Genomic DNA, 15,776 nt, shown 5'->3' on the forward strand with positions numbered 1-15,776 from the left:
CGTTATCCCTGCGACGCCGAGACACTGTTCGGCGGCGCTGGGAATGATGTTTCCTGATCGAACGTCTCCCCGAGCGCTGGTGTGATCGCTCTTTACGAGGCAATCTACGCCGAGAGACACTCGGTGAGCGTGAACGACGTCCCCTCCGATAATGATGAGGGCTATTTGAAGTAGACGATGAGTCATACGACGACGAGCCCGAGGTGCAGGAGTAGCCGGAAACATCAGACACTACACGTTTACGTCTGTGACTCACAGTAGAAATGCGGCTGCGTCTACCTTTGTGGAGTACTGACAAGGTAGTGTCAACATCTACGGTGACCGGAACAGTCTGTGGCACAGACCGAAACCCGGTGACCGGATCGGTCAATGACCGGTGACCGGTGACTGGTGACCGGACCGGTCACAGCATGACCGGTGACCGGACCGGTCAATGACCGGTGACCGGTTGACCGGTTGACCGGTGACCAGTGACCGGTCATAGCATGACCGGTGACCGGACCGGTCAATGTTGACCGGTGACCGGTGAAGTCTCCGGACCGGTCAACTGGTCATTCCCGATGAAAGGACCGGGCAAATTTTGTCCGGTGTCGTCACGGGGTAGGGACCGATGCCTGGCAGCTACTGGTGGCATATGGTCAAGATCGTGTGGTGAAAAGTCCCGACACACGGAACTTTTCCTACGTTGATCTGATGCCGAGTCATTCAACTGGTCATTTCCGATGAACGGACCGGGCAAATTTTGTCCGGTGTCGTCACGGGGTAGGGACCAATGCCTGGCAGCTACTGGTGGAGTATGGTCAAGATTGTGTGGTGAAAAGTCCCGACACACGGAACTTTCCCTACTTTGATCTGAACTATTCTTGTTGCGTCCACGACTCTTGAAGGGTCGACGCTTGATGGCCCAGGTATCTGCAGACCAATGCTCACAGAAAGGGCAGCAGTTATCCTGGGTACATCCTGCACAAGACAGGCAGCTACCATGGTTGTCCCATGCTGCCCTTATGTGTCCACATGAGCCATGTGTTTGAGGCATATTTTGCCTTGAACAAACAAACAAATACACAAAACAATACAGAAATACACGGATATATATACGGAGAATGTTTTAACGCAATAAAAAAACTTCTCTATTCTGTTAAACAGAAGAATCCATCGAAACAGAAGCAACAATTAAGTTAATAACAAAATGTCGGCCTTTGTATATCGCCATCCGAAATAAGAGTGAATTCTGGGTAATGTCCCGTTTTGGTGGTGCGGCTACACGGCACTATGTGACCGCTCTGTCCTAGCTGACGGGTTTCTGAAAAGTGTGGGATTCCTCGACGAAAATTCCGGATAAATTACGATCCTATCGGAATAAGTAAGCATATGATATCAGGTAACGTAATTAAGCTATTAAAATCAATAGGGGTCATCTGTGAGTCATGATCAACCTACCCATGAAGTTTCATGATCCTAGGCGTATGCGTTCTTGAGTTATCATCCGGAAACCATTTTACTATATCGGGTCACCGTGACCTTGACCTTTGACCTAGTGACCTCAAAATCAATAGGGGTCATCTGCAAGTCATGATCAATGTACCTATGAAGTTTCATTATCCTAGGCCCAAGCGTTCTTGAGTTATCGTCTGACAACCACCTGGTGGACGGACCGACCGACCGACCGACCGACCGACCGACATGAGCAAAGCAATATACCCCCTCTTCTTCGAAGGGGGGCATAATAACATGAAGATTGGGCATAAAATGTGACTTCTACAGTGTTTACAAGTTTTTTCTTTTTTTGACCAAGTGACCTAGTTTTTGACCCGGCACGACCCAGTTTCGAACTCGACCCAGATTTCATTGGGACAAAGCTTCTGACCAAGTTTCATGAAGATCGGACAATAAATGTGGCCTCTAGAGTGTTTACGAACAAATGTGGACGGACGGACAGACGACGAACAAAGACCGGTCACAAAAGCCCACCTGAGCAATCAGGTGAGCTAAAAATCCTTCTCTTCAGATAAAACCCAATATTTATAACAACTGATCCTTGGTTAATTTTTTTATTTTATAATATGCAGGAACACATTTCTAATTTCATGTTACCAGCAATGGTCAGCTTGATCTCTGACATGTTAACTTCCAAATTAAAAGGCATCTTCTTACCTCCCAAGTGCCCACCATACCAATCTTCATGATCACAATCAAACAAGTTGGACAGAGACTGACCATTTTACTGATTTTCTGACTGCCAAAAGGACAAATCCTGAGATGCAAAGCAATTTAACCAAGACTGACCATTTTACTGACTTTCTGACTGCCCAAATGACATGCAAAGCAATTTAACCAAGACTGACCATTGTACTGACTTTCTGACAGACAAAAGGACATATGCAAAGCAATTTAACCAAGACTGACCATTTAACTGACTTTCTGACTGCCCAAAGGACACATGCAAAGCAATTTAACCAAAACAGACCATTTTACTTACTTTCTGACAGCCCAAAGGACAGATGCAAAGCAATTTAACCAAGACTGACCATTTTACTGACTTTCTGACAGCCAAAAGGACATATGCAAAGCAATTTAACCAACACTGGCCATTTTACTGACTTTCTGAAAGCCAAAAGGACACATGCAAATCAATTTAACCAAGACTGACCATTTTACTGAATTTCTGACTGCCCAAAGGACAGATGCAAATCAATTAAACCAAGACTGACTTTCTGACTGCCCAAAGGACATATGCAAATCAATTTAACCAAGAATGACCATTTTACTGACTTTCTGACTGCCCAAAGGACAGATACAAAGCAATTTAACCAAGACTGACCATTTTACTGACTTTCTGACAGCCCAAAGGACAGATACAAAGCAATTTTACCAAGACTGACCATTTTACTGACTTTCTGACTGCCCAAAGGACAAATGCAAAGCAATTTAACCAATACTGACCATTTTACTTTCTGACTGCCCAACAGACAGATGCAAAGCAATTTCACCAATACTGACCATTTTACTTTCTGACTGCCCAAAGGACAGATGCAAAGCAATTTAACCAAGACTTACCAATTTCCTGACTTTCTGACTGCCCAAAGGACAGATGCAAAGCAATTTAACCAAGACTGACCATTTTACTGCCTTTTTGACTGCCCAAAGGACAGATGCAAAGTAATATAAACAGCTACCTCGAAGAGGGATTAATTTTTTAAACATTATTTCTGACAATTTTTTACAAGGGCTGTTTGTAAAACATGCATGCCCCCCATATGGGCTGTCAATTGTAGTGGGAGCCATTGTGTGAATACGTTTTTTGTCACTGTGACCTTGACATTTGACCTAGTGACCTGAAAAATAATAGGGGTCATCTGCGAGTAATGATCAATGTACCTATAAAGTTTCATGATCCTAGGCGTAAGCGTTCTTGAATTATCATCCGGAAACCATTTTACTGGTTCGAGTCACATGACCTTGACCTTTGACCTAGTGACCTGAAAATCAATAGGGGTCATCTGCGAGTCATGATCAATGTGCCTATGTAGTTTCATGATCGTAGGCGTGAGCGTTCTTAAGTTATCATCCGAAAGACATTCGGTGGACGGACCAACATGTTCAAAACAATATAACCCCTCTTCTTCGAAGAGGGGCATAATAAATCTTTTGAATATTATATTTTACTTCAAGACAAATTTTCTACAAATTAGAGGTATAGCCAATGGCTAAAAACTACAGAGAACAACAAAGTGTGCAGCTCACCTCCACTGAGTTTAGCGTCCTCTGTACTACATCCATTAAGTGTCACACATTCATCATAAAGGTACGACCCAGCCATGCGGTGAATACATCCATCAACTGACAGAAATAAACGGTACAGACTTTGAGAAGTTGAAAAAAATCATGTTAGGAGAATTTATGTAGAATGTAATCGTATACATGATGAACATTTAAAAAGCTGTAACAACTTCTCTGCCTATATGCATGTATATGAAACCTTAAAAGATGTTCCAATACACTTTATGGTTTTGCCTTAAAATGGAAATTCGTTATGGATACAATAGCTTAAATCCCTTTTGGTTTGATACAGCTACATAAATGCCCTTAAAAGACATTTATTCACCAAAGTATTTGTTTGGCCCATTTTCACAAAGCTTTCTTAAGTCTTTAAAATTTGTTCTGAAAAAGCTCTAAATAAACAAAGTCATATTTTGAAATATGCTTCATGTATTAAAACAACATGCAATTTTTTTATTTTTTTTTTAATTCAATTTCAACATACATCTCGTATACATATGAAAACAAGGTTATACATTGACAACATCTACATATCAATTATTGTTATTAAAGTATGTTCATATTATATACAATTTCTGCATAAAAGTTGAAGTCAATTTTAGAGATGATGCTAAAATATTATATTTAAAAAAATGAAAATGTGAAGGGATAAAACATGGAAAAGGTAAAACGGAAAGGAATACTATGATATAGGCAAGATCATTTAGAGAGTGACAAATTTCTGCCATATGTTTTGTGTAAGTCTATTTTATTTCTATCAAACACTATTATTTCTTCCAATTTTATTTTCATTGTGAGAGCTTTTTAGAAAATCTCAATATTTAGAGATTTGTGTCTATTTTTATCACTGAATATATATATATGATTTCATAAGAATGAGTATGTAGTTTATTACCATATTATTTGCACCACTTTTTTTTGTCCCAAAAACTATGTCAAGCACGTTAAGGTCAATGTACATGTATATATCTTTACTTGCTAAATAGGCTAAATAGTATTCAAGATCTCTCAATATTGGTTGAACAATAGTACATTCATACAAAATATGTATTAAACTTTCTTTATAACTAGCACAGAATAAGCATAGATTTGAAGGTGTTAATTTACATTTATACAGGTATGCATTAGTAGGTAATGTACGTTGGAGAATTTTGTATTGAAAGTTGCATAAGTTATTGTCAATAGTGGCTTTAAATGGTATTTGATATGACTGTGTTCTTCCAATCAATATTATTGTTATACAAAGTCATGATGCTTTCCCATGTTTGCTGCTGTTTAGTTTTATTTTCATCAACGGTTTGTTGTAGGTTATATAAATATTTGCATGCTTTCTTTGTACTTAGCCCCTTTTTTAAGTAATGTGTCATGGTTGTAGTTAAAAAAATCTTGTTCACTTAGTTTTTGTTTGTAGCTTTTGGGGATACTTTTGATAAGTGTGTAATACTTGAGGTAATCATTTGTAAGAATATCGTACAAATATTTAAATGTGTCAAGTTGTAAAAGGTTTTCGACCTGAAGTCAAATATGTGTTCTAAGAATTTAATGCCTCTGTTATACCAATTACTGTAGAAAAATGGTTGTTGATTATTCTGTTCTATTGTTGAATTATTGAAAACATGCAAAATTTCATCAGTCAATAGTCTGTTAAAGCTAGCCAATGTTAAAATGAAACAAGAGCTGTCAGAGGACAGCGCGCTCGACTATTCGAGTGCTTGACAGTATAACGTAAGCCATGATGGGGAAATTGTTCATATTCAATAATTTATTAGACGATCTTTCAAAAATAAAAAAAGGAAAAAAAAATAAAAAAATTGGGGGGAGGGGGGTTGAGAGGGGGGTATAATGTGGGGTGTGGTCATTTATTAGAGCTTTCAAAAATAAAAAAATAAAAATAAAATTGGGGGGGGGGTGGGGGGCAGGGATTCTGGGTTGGGGCGTGGGGTATTGTTTGGGTGGAATCCATTGTGGTATTCAGGTAAGTGTTGTTTTGTCAAAGTATTAATAAAATCTGATCATAAGTAAAAGAAGTTATGGCAATTTGAGCAAAATGTTCAATTATCTAAGTATAAAAGGGGCCATAATTCTGTCAAAATGCTTGATACAGTTGTCTGCTCGTGTTTATAATTTGGGGTCATGTTGGTAAACAAGTATGCAAAATATGAAAGCAATATGTCAAGGGATATAGGAAATATTAGGGGTAGTACGCAAACTTTAACAAAGATTTATCAATAATATGCATATTCTAAGTATAAAAGGGGCAATAATTATGTCAAAATGCTTGATACAGTGATCTGCTCTTGTTTATAGGTTTGGGTCATGTTGGTAAACAAGTATGCAAAATATAAAAGCAATATGTCAAAGGACATAGGAAATATTTGTGATAGTACGCAAACTTTAACATAGATTTATCAATAATATGCATGTTCTAAGTATAAAAGGGGCAATAATTCTGTAAAAATGCTTGATACAGTTGTCTGCTCTTGTTTATAGGTTGGGGTCATGATGGTAAACAAGTATGCAAAATATGAAAGCAATATGTAAAGGGACATTTAAAATATTTGGGGTAGTACGCAAACTTTAACATTTGCACCGTACGCAAACGGACACTGGAACAGGAACGGCAACTTCGATGCCGGGGTGAGTAGGATAGCTCCACTATATATATTTCATATCTAATAGTGGAGCTAAAAAAGCTATGAGAATGTTCCACATTTTTGTATACTTTGCAAAGGCTATTTGTCTAAGACATGTTATCAAATTTTGGTGACAGAACGGTAATTATTTTTGCCTATTTGTCTAACTGTCTGACTCAATAATACATGTATTTAATCTGAATAAGTTTCATAGAACCTGATTGATTGAAATCATTTTTGTATTCATCCGTCCAGCATGCTTTCAAATTGTGCCGTTGAGTGTGCCCAATATGTGTATGTATTAGGCAGGTTTTCATTTTAAAAGTAAATGTATTAAAATTTACATCAAAACATTTTTAGCAAACCTCCTCCACCACCCAGCAAACTTTTATTGGCAGCGTTGATGATGGCATCAATTTCCAGAGTAGTTATGTCCCCTGTCCAGAGCGAAATTTTCTTATTCAACTCATCATCAACTTCATACTTTGGAGCCACATCTTTTGCTGAAAGTGTTTATCATGGAGAAACTTTACAAATAATAGCACACTTTACTACCGATAACTCCAGGTCACACAAGGAAGACAGAATGCTTGAATTATTACAAGTCTCAAGTCATCATGATATCTTTGCTGTGATCAATATATAGCACATATCGTGACTATAAATAGAAACAAAATGATGTCGCAAGCCGTTATTCGTTTCTAGTGGGCAAATATAAATTATATCAGCCCACTGAGCCAGGCCAATTTTTCATACCAGAAAAGAATAGGATCGCGTGGCTTATACTGAAAAAAATGGCGTCCACATTCAGTCTAAGCCACAACTCAACTAAAGAATCGAACATAGTTATAATGACACGTAGCACACAATTTGGATAATACAAATATCGATTGAAACTGAAACTCATCTGTACATTAAATTGATGCCTCTTTTATGCCTTAACAAGATTTCTCAAACAGCAAATTTTATGGTAAAAGACACACTAACCTTGATGACAACTTAAATCCAGTTCTTCTAATAATAAAACAAGAGCTTATCACAGTAGTGCCAAATCCCCCGCCGAAATGTGTTTGCTTGTATGACAACATTTGTTTTAGAGAGTAGAATAATATTTGTTAAACATGGCACCTATGTCATCTATTTATATTTCAAGGATCAATTAGTTATATAGTATTATTGTAAAATTAGATAAAGGGAGATATTAAAAATTTAAAAGCAAAAATATTTACTATGAAATTAAATTTAATTTAAAAATATAAATAAATAAAATATAAATACAATACAATATTTTTTAAAGGAAGTTAATTAAAAAACTACGGCCAAAAGAGTTATGGTTCATGTTCACTGCACTTCTCATAGTTGCCATCTGTTTATATTTCTTGTTTCAAGAAAATCCCTTCAGTAGATTTAGAGTTAATGCTCTGTATAAACAAGAGCACCGCCTTGCGGGTGCAGACCGCTCATCTATTTTCTTTTTAAAGGTGAAGGGACTCTCATTTTCAATCACAAAGGAGGGAGGGGTGGAGTGAAGAGGGGTGCATTGTGTGGGGGTGTGGACATTTATTACATTATGTTCCAAAAATGCAAAAAAAAGGAAAAAAAAAATTCGGGGGGTGGGGGGGGGGGTGGTGGGGGGGTGGGGGTGGGGATTCTTGGGTGCGATGGTAGGAGGGTATTTCAAACATAAAATAATAAAAATAAATATTTGTTTTTTAACCGTTTCAAAAGAAAATTGGGCGGGGGGGTGTGGGGGGGTATAGTGTGAGGGTGTGGTGGTAATTTGTGAGATGATCTTAAAAAAAAAAAAAAAAAAAAATTTAGGGAGGGGGATTCGGGTGGGGGGTGGGGGGAGGGGGGTGGGGGGTGGGGGGGGGATTCTTGGGTGCGATGGTTGGACGGTATTTCAAACATAAAATAATCAAAATAAATAGTTTTTTTTTTTAACTGTTTTAAAAAAAAATGGGAGGGTGAGGTGGGGGGGGGTATAGTGTGAGGGTGTGGTGGTCATTTGTGAGATGATCTTAAAAAAAAAAAAAAAAAAAAATTGTGGGGGGGGGATTCGGGGGGGGGGGGGGGGGGAAGGGGGGGGCACGGGCGATGGTTTGGGTGGAGTCTATTGTGGTATGTCAGGTAAGAGTAGTTTTGTCAAAGTATCAATCAAATCTAATCATAAATAAAGAAGTTATGGCAATTTTAGCAAAATTTAATAATTTGACCTTGAGAGTCAAGGTCATTCAAAGGTCAAGGTAAAATTCAACTTGCCAGATACAGTAACCTCATGTTAGCATGAAAGTATTTGAAGTTTGAAAGCAATAGCCTTGATACTTAAGAAGTAAAGTGGATCGAAACACAAAATTTAACCATATATTCAAAGTTACTAAGTCAAAAAAGGGCCATAATTCCGTAAAAATGACATCCAGAGTTATGCAACTTGTCCTTTTACTGTACCCTTATGACAGTTTGCGAGTGTTCCAAGTATGAAAGCAATATCTATGAAACTTTAGGGGTAAAGTGGACCAAAACACAAAACTTAACCAAACTTTCAATTTTTTAAGTATAAAGGGCCCATAATTCCGTCCAAATGCCAGTCAGAGTTACATAACTTTGCCTGCACAGTCCCCTTACGATAGTTAATAAGTGTTGCAAGTATGAAAGCAATAGCTTTGATACTGTAGGAATAAAGTGGACCTAAACACAAAACATAACCAAATTTTCAATTTTCTAAGTATAAAATGGGCACATAATTCTGTCAAAATGCCAGTCAGAGTTACATTACTTTGCCTGCACAGTCCCCTTATGATAGTTAGTAAGTGATTTAAGTATGAAAGCAATAGCTTTGATACTTAAGGAATAAAATGGACCTAAACACAAAACTTAACCAAAATTTTCAATTTTCTAAGTATAAAAAGGGCACATAATTCTGTCAAAATGCACGCCAGAGTTATCTAACTTTGCCTGCCCAGTCCCCTCATGATAGTAAGTAAGTGTACCAAGTTTGAATGCAATAGCATTGATACTTTCTGAAAAAAGTGGACCTAAACGCAAAACTTAACCAAAATTTTAAATTTTCTAAGTATAAAAAGGGCACATAATTCAGTCAAAATGCACGCCAGAGTTATCTAACTTTGCCTGCCCAGTCCCCTCATGATAGTAAGTAAGTGTACCAAGTTTGAATGCAATAGCATTGATACTTTCTGAGAAAAGTGGACCTAAACGCAAAACTTAACCGGACGCCAACGCCGACGCCGACGCCAAGGTGATGACAATAGCTCATAATTTTTTTTCAAAAAATAGATGAGCTAAAAATAACTTTGAAATCAAATAAAGGGAGATAATTCAACAAGAGATGTGTTTGTCTGAAACACAATGCCCGTGTGTGTGTGTGTGTGTGTGTGTGTGTGTGTGTGTGTGTGTGTGTGTGTGTGTGTGTGTGTGTGTGTGTGTATCAGAGTTTATTTACAGGTCCTACTGGTCTCTTCTCAAGGTCTTTGTAGCTCGACTTGCCAAACACAATGACCCCTATTGCGCCCCTTTGAAATACAATTTCAATATATCATTTGGCAGGTTTAGAAATTATCTCCTTTTTAATGCTTTTTACTTCCCTTGGATTGTATTTTATTACTTTTGACCTTGAAGGATGACCTTGACCTTTACCTTTACCTTTCACCACTCAAAATGTGCAGCTTCATGAGATACACGTGCATGCCAAATATAAAGTTGCTATTTTCAATATTGCAAAAGTTTTGGCCAATGTTAAAGTTTTCAGACGGACGCACAGACTGACAGACGAACTGACAGAAAGTTCAACTGCTATATGCCACCCTACCGGGGGCATACAAACTAAGGTAGATATAGTTATGGTTCTTAGTCACTGCACTTCTCCTACTTGCCATCTATTTATATTTCAAGTTTCAAGTAAATTCCTTCAGTAGATTTAGAGTTATGCTCTGGACAAAAAATTACTTTGAAATTAAATAAAGGGAGATAATTCAAAAACTAAGGTAGATAGAGTTATGGTTTTTAGTCACTGCACTTCTCCTACATGCTATCTGTTTATATTTCAAGTTTTAAGTAAATCCCTTCAGTAGATTAAGAGTTTTGCTTCGGAAAAAAATTTACTTTGAAATTATATGAAGGGAGATAATTTAAAAACTAAGGTAGATAAAGTTATGGTTCTTGGTCACTGCACTTCTCCTAGTTGCCATCTGTTTATAAATTCTAAGTTTAAAGTAAATCTGTTGAATAGATTTGGAGTTATGCTCTGGACAAAGTTTCAGACGGAAAGATGGACGCAGAGACAGACTGAGACTATTACTATATCCCCTCCAAAAAAAAAATTGGCGGGGATAAACTGCATGTATACTGATAAGATAATACCTCTTGCACTAATCTGGGAGTTTCTTCCACATTTCATGCACAAAGCATGTATGAAATAGACCTAGCATCTCCACCCCAAGAAAATTTCTTTTTATGCATTTAAACAAGGACAAATATTTTATATTCTTTTGGAAACTGTTAAAAAATGTCTTAAATACTTCCTCCATATTTGTTTGCATACAAATACATGTAACATTAAAAAGAACTCAAAAGCAACATATCTTTAACCCTCTCCCACTCAGAAGCAAAGTGAAAATGGCTATGTGCAAACAGCATAAAACCAGAACAGCCAGCGGGAAACTCGCAGTCAATTCAGGTTTTATGCTGTTTGCTGCTCATCAGTATCTAAGGCTTGGAAATGAAGCCTTAAAAACTTGAATCTAGTAAGAAAGGTCTGTAATAAAATACATGTATAACTTTTTAAGGGACTACAAATGCATGAAAATACCTAACTAAGGGTTAAAGGTTCATACCTGGATACTTTTCTATCACTGCTAGTCCATGTTCTTGCCAAGGCTTGATTTCATTGACCGTAACATACTTCTTACACTTGTACTTAGTTCGCTTTTCATCCAATGGCATATTAAGGTACTTTTCTGAAAAAAAGGTAGAAATGTGTCACAGTCTCAAAGACATTGATGCCTCCTACAACACATGTTTGGACACAAACAAATCCACTTTATAATTTTCAGTAGACATAAAGATAAAGGACCATAATTCAGCTACATTGTAGCAGCTAGGCCTGGACAATTGATGGATAACAGATAAATAAGCTCATATGATAACTGATAATATTCATGTGCACAGTACATGTATGTGTTATTGAAATGTATAAATAAAAAAATATGGCTGATAAATTAACATTCATTTATATTCAATTTCTTTCAATACAGCTACAAACTTAGTGTATGCATTGAAGACTATGATTTAAGAATGGCTACAAAACGGCTGATTTCTACTCATCTGAGTGGAATATATATTTGAACTGGAAAAAACTAGAGCTTTGTCGCACACGTGACATATACCCCCACATGCTGCATTGACACAGAATATTTTGCATGCTGTCTTCACAAAACAAGAGAAGCTAATTTACATGTATGGCTATTTTTAAGAATTGTTATGCCATTATCATTTATGGCCATTTTGACCTTTGAACTCTTAAATTCTTTCGCATAACACGCCGTCCAATGAGTGTGAACTTTTAATGTACAGAGTCATTTTAAAATCTCACAATGAATGAACGACATAGTTATGGCACAGACAAACTCATTTATGGCAATTTTTTACTTTTGAACTGTAAGTGTGACCATGACCTTGGAGATATTAACGTAATTCTTTTGCATGACACACCGTCCAATGGTTGTGAACAAAAATACCGAGTAATTTTAAAATCTCACAATGAATGACATAGTTATGGCCCCGACAAGATCATTTATGGCCATTTTTTACCTTTGAACTCAAAGTGTGACCTTGACCTTGGAGATATCGGCGTAATTCTTTCACATGACACACCGTCCAATCATTGTGAATAAAATTACCAGGTACTTTTAAAATCTCACAATGAATGACATAGTAATGGCCCGGATAAGATCATTTATGGCCATTTTTTACCTTTGAACTCAAAGTGTGACCTTGACATTGCAGATATCAACGTTATTCTTTCGCATGACACACAGTTCAATGAACAAATGTGCCAAATGATTTCAAAATCTCACAATAAACGACATAGTAATGGCCCGGACAAGCTCATTTATGGCCATTCTTGACCTTTGAACTCAAAGTGTGACCTTGACCTTGGAGATATTGACGTAATTCTTTCGCATGACACACCATCCAATGATGATGAACAAATGTGCCAAATGATTTAAAAATCTCACAACCAACGAAATAGTTATGGCCCGGACATGCTCATTTATAGGAAACTCCAAGTGTGACCTTGACCGTGGAGATATCAACGTACTTGTTTCGCATGACACATTGTCCCGTGATAACAAATGTACCAAGTCATTTAACAAGAGCTGTCATAGGACAGCGCGCTCGACTATTTGAGTGCTTGACAGTGTAACGTAAGCCATCATGGGGAAATTGATCATATTCAATAATTTATGAGACGATCTTTCAAAAATAAAAAAAGGAAAAAATAACAAAATTAATTGGGGGGGGGGGGGGGGGGTAGGGGGGGTTGAGAGGGGGCTATAATGTGGGCTGTGGTAATTTATTGGATGATGATTAAAAAAAAATGGGGGGGGGTAGGGGGGTAGTGGGGTGAGAGGGGGGTATAATGTGGGGTGTGGTAATTTATTAGATGATGTTTAAAAAAAATGGGGGGAGAGGTTGGGGGGGGATTCTGGGTGGGGTATTGTTTGGGTGGAATCCATTGTGGTATTCAGGTAAGTGTTGTTTTGTCAAAGTAATAAAATGTGATTATAAATAAAGAAGTTATGGCAATTTAAGCAAAATATTCAAATATCTAAGTGTAAAAGGGGCCATAATTATGTCAAAATGCTTGATACAGTGGTCTGCTCTTGTTTATAGGTTGGGGTCATGTTGGTAAAAAAGTATGCAACATATAAAAGCAATATGTCAAAGGATATAGGAAATATTTGGGGTAGTACGCAAACTTTTACATAGATTTATCAATTATATGCATATTCTAAGTATAAAAGGGGCAATAATTCTGTCAAAATGCTTGATACAGTTGTCTGCTCTTGTTTATAGGTTGGGGTCATGATGGTTAACAAGTATGCAAAATATGAAAGCAATATGTCAAGGGACATTGAAAATAGTCGGGGTAGTGTGCAAACTTTAACATTTGCTGCAAATTCTTAGTGGAAAAGGGGCCATAATTATGACAAAATGCTTAATAGAGTTGTCTGCTCTTGTTTATAGGTTGGGGTCGTGATGGTTAACAAGTATGCAAAATACCGTATGAAAGCAATATGTCAAGGGACATTGAAAATAGTTAGGGTAATACGCAAACTTTAACATTTGCTGCATATTCTAAGTGGAAAAGGGGCCATAATTATGACCAAATGCTTGATAGAGTTGTCTGCTCTTATTTATAGGCTGGGGTCATGTTGGTAAACAAGTACGCAAAATATGAAAGCAATATGTCAAGGGACAAAGAAAATATTTTGGGTAATACGAAAACTTAAACATTTGCACGCTAACGCAGACGCTTACGCTAACGCAGACGCCGACACCGGGGTGAGTAGGTTAGCTCCACTATATATATTTTATATATATAATAGTCGAGCTTAAAATAGTTGGGGTAGTACGCAAACTTTAACATTTGCTGCATATTCTAAGTGGAAAAGGGGCCATAATTATGACCAAATGCTTGATAGAGTTGTCTGCTCTTGTTTATAGGTTGGGGTCATGTTGGTAAACAAGTATGCAAAATATGAAAGCAATATGTCAAGGGACATTGAAAATAGTTGGGGTAGTAAGAAAACTTTAACATTTGCACGCTAATGCAGACGCTTACGCTAACGCTCACGCCGACGCAGGGGTGAGTAGGATAGCTCCACTATATATATTTCATATATAATAGAGGAGCTAAAAATCTAACGATAAATGACATAGTTATGGTCCAGACAAACTTTATGTTTAAAACGCACTAAGTGACCCCGTGACCTACTTTTTGATCCTGCATTACCCATATTCAAACCTGACCTAGACATCATCCAGATACATGTACAACTTCTGACCAAGTTTGGTGAAGATCAGATGAAATTTTTGGAACAGACAGACCGACCGACAGACCGACAAAGTGACTCCTATATAGCCCCCATTACCAATAGTAATGGAGGTATAATAAGTTGGAAAAGAAAAGTTATACCAAGAAAGATACCAGTTATTACATGTATGAATTATTTTCTTTGCAATCAAGTGTTTTGTACTTTTACATGCCAGTTATTACATATATGAAGTATTTCCGTTGCAATTAAGTGTTTGTACTTCTACATAAGAATGGATTAATAATCCTTAACATGACAATTAAAAATTGCTTTGACACGTTGTTGTTGTTGTTTAAGGTGTTTTTTTCAGGGGTGGGCCGGTAACTTTTTAACAATTAAATCAGTTTCAGCTTTAATTAACAGCATTAGCCAGGTTCAAATTCCAGTGGATGAATAAAAATACCACAACAGCATACAATTGTATTTATACCAGTATATTAGTATACAGCTTGGATCATGTGAAACAACATTTAAGTTGTGTTTTATTCAAAGGATACAAATGCTTAACTACACAATGATATACTTAAATGTATTGATTTATTAACATACATGTTTATCAAATAAGCTTTTGCCTGTAAAAAAGGTACATGTCAGGGCTCAACATTAACCTAAAAACCAACTTGCCCTGCTGGGCAAGTACTTAGAAAATCTACTTGCCCTGAACCTAAAGCCACTTGCCCAAACATTAAATATCACATTAACTGTAAACCTCATATTTTTCTAATAAAGATCAAAATGATACACCATCAAACCTTTTTATTTTTGCACATTTAACAAAATTTTTACAGCAATTTAAGTCTTATTAAAGTCTAAATTTAATGCTCTTTGTTCTTTTTTGCACTTGCCTGTGCAGACAACTAGATTATAAAATAACTTGCCCGGACCCAACTTTTACTTGCCAGGGGCAATAGGACAACTGTTAATGTTGAGCCCTGCATGTAACACCTATTATCATTATAATTGTATTACTATTAGGTAGACTAAAAGATTGTAATCAATTCATGTATACATTATCCAAATTCTTTCATTAAAAAATATATCATAGCTTTAAAAAAACAGATAATGTATTTTGCAGACACAACAAATAGTAAAAGCATTGTTGGTGTCCACTAGTCTCGAGAGACAATAGATTTGTGTCCCTTAAGGAGGTCAACGCTGTTAAGTATGTGGCAGGTTGCTTTTGCAGCATTTATAAGTATTAACACTATAATAAGTATTATAATTAGCTTAATTAACCCTTTCCCAC

At 36.9% G+C, this 15,776-nt stretch overlaps 1 protein-coding gene across 2 annotated transcripts in view; it reads right to left on the reverse strand.

Annotated features, from left to right (window-relative positions):
• Positions 1–15,776, reverse strand: part of LOC127873761 (ADP-ribose glycohydrolase MACROD2-like) — a 54,498-nt gene that overhangs the window by 20,494 nt on the left and 18,228 nt on the right. For both annotated transcript variants that reach the window (XR_008046373.1, XM_052417726.1), the window contains exons 2-4: positions 11,264–11,386; positions 6,779–6,916; positions 3,745–3,840 (exon numbers count right to left, since the gene is read on the reverse strand). Coding sequence is in view for 1 of the 2 variants with exons in the window: in XM_052417726.1 (XP_052273686.1) it covers positions 3,745–3,840; positions 6,779–6,916; positions 11,264–11,386 (357 nt within the window). In the remaining variant the exon portion in view is untranslated. The remainder of the gene's footprint in view (positions 1–3,744; positions 3,841–6,778; positions 6,917–11,263; positions 11,387–15,776) is intronic.

Source organism: Dreissena polymorpha, chromosome 3, assembly GCF_020536995.1.
Source record: "Dreissena polymorpha isolate Duluth1 chromosome 3, UMN_Dpol_1.0, whole genome shotgun sequence".
Taxonomy (NCBI): Eukaryota; Metazoa; Mollusca; class Bivalvia; order Myida; family Dreissenidae; genus Dreissena; species Dreissena polymorpha.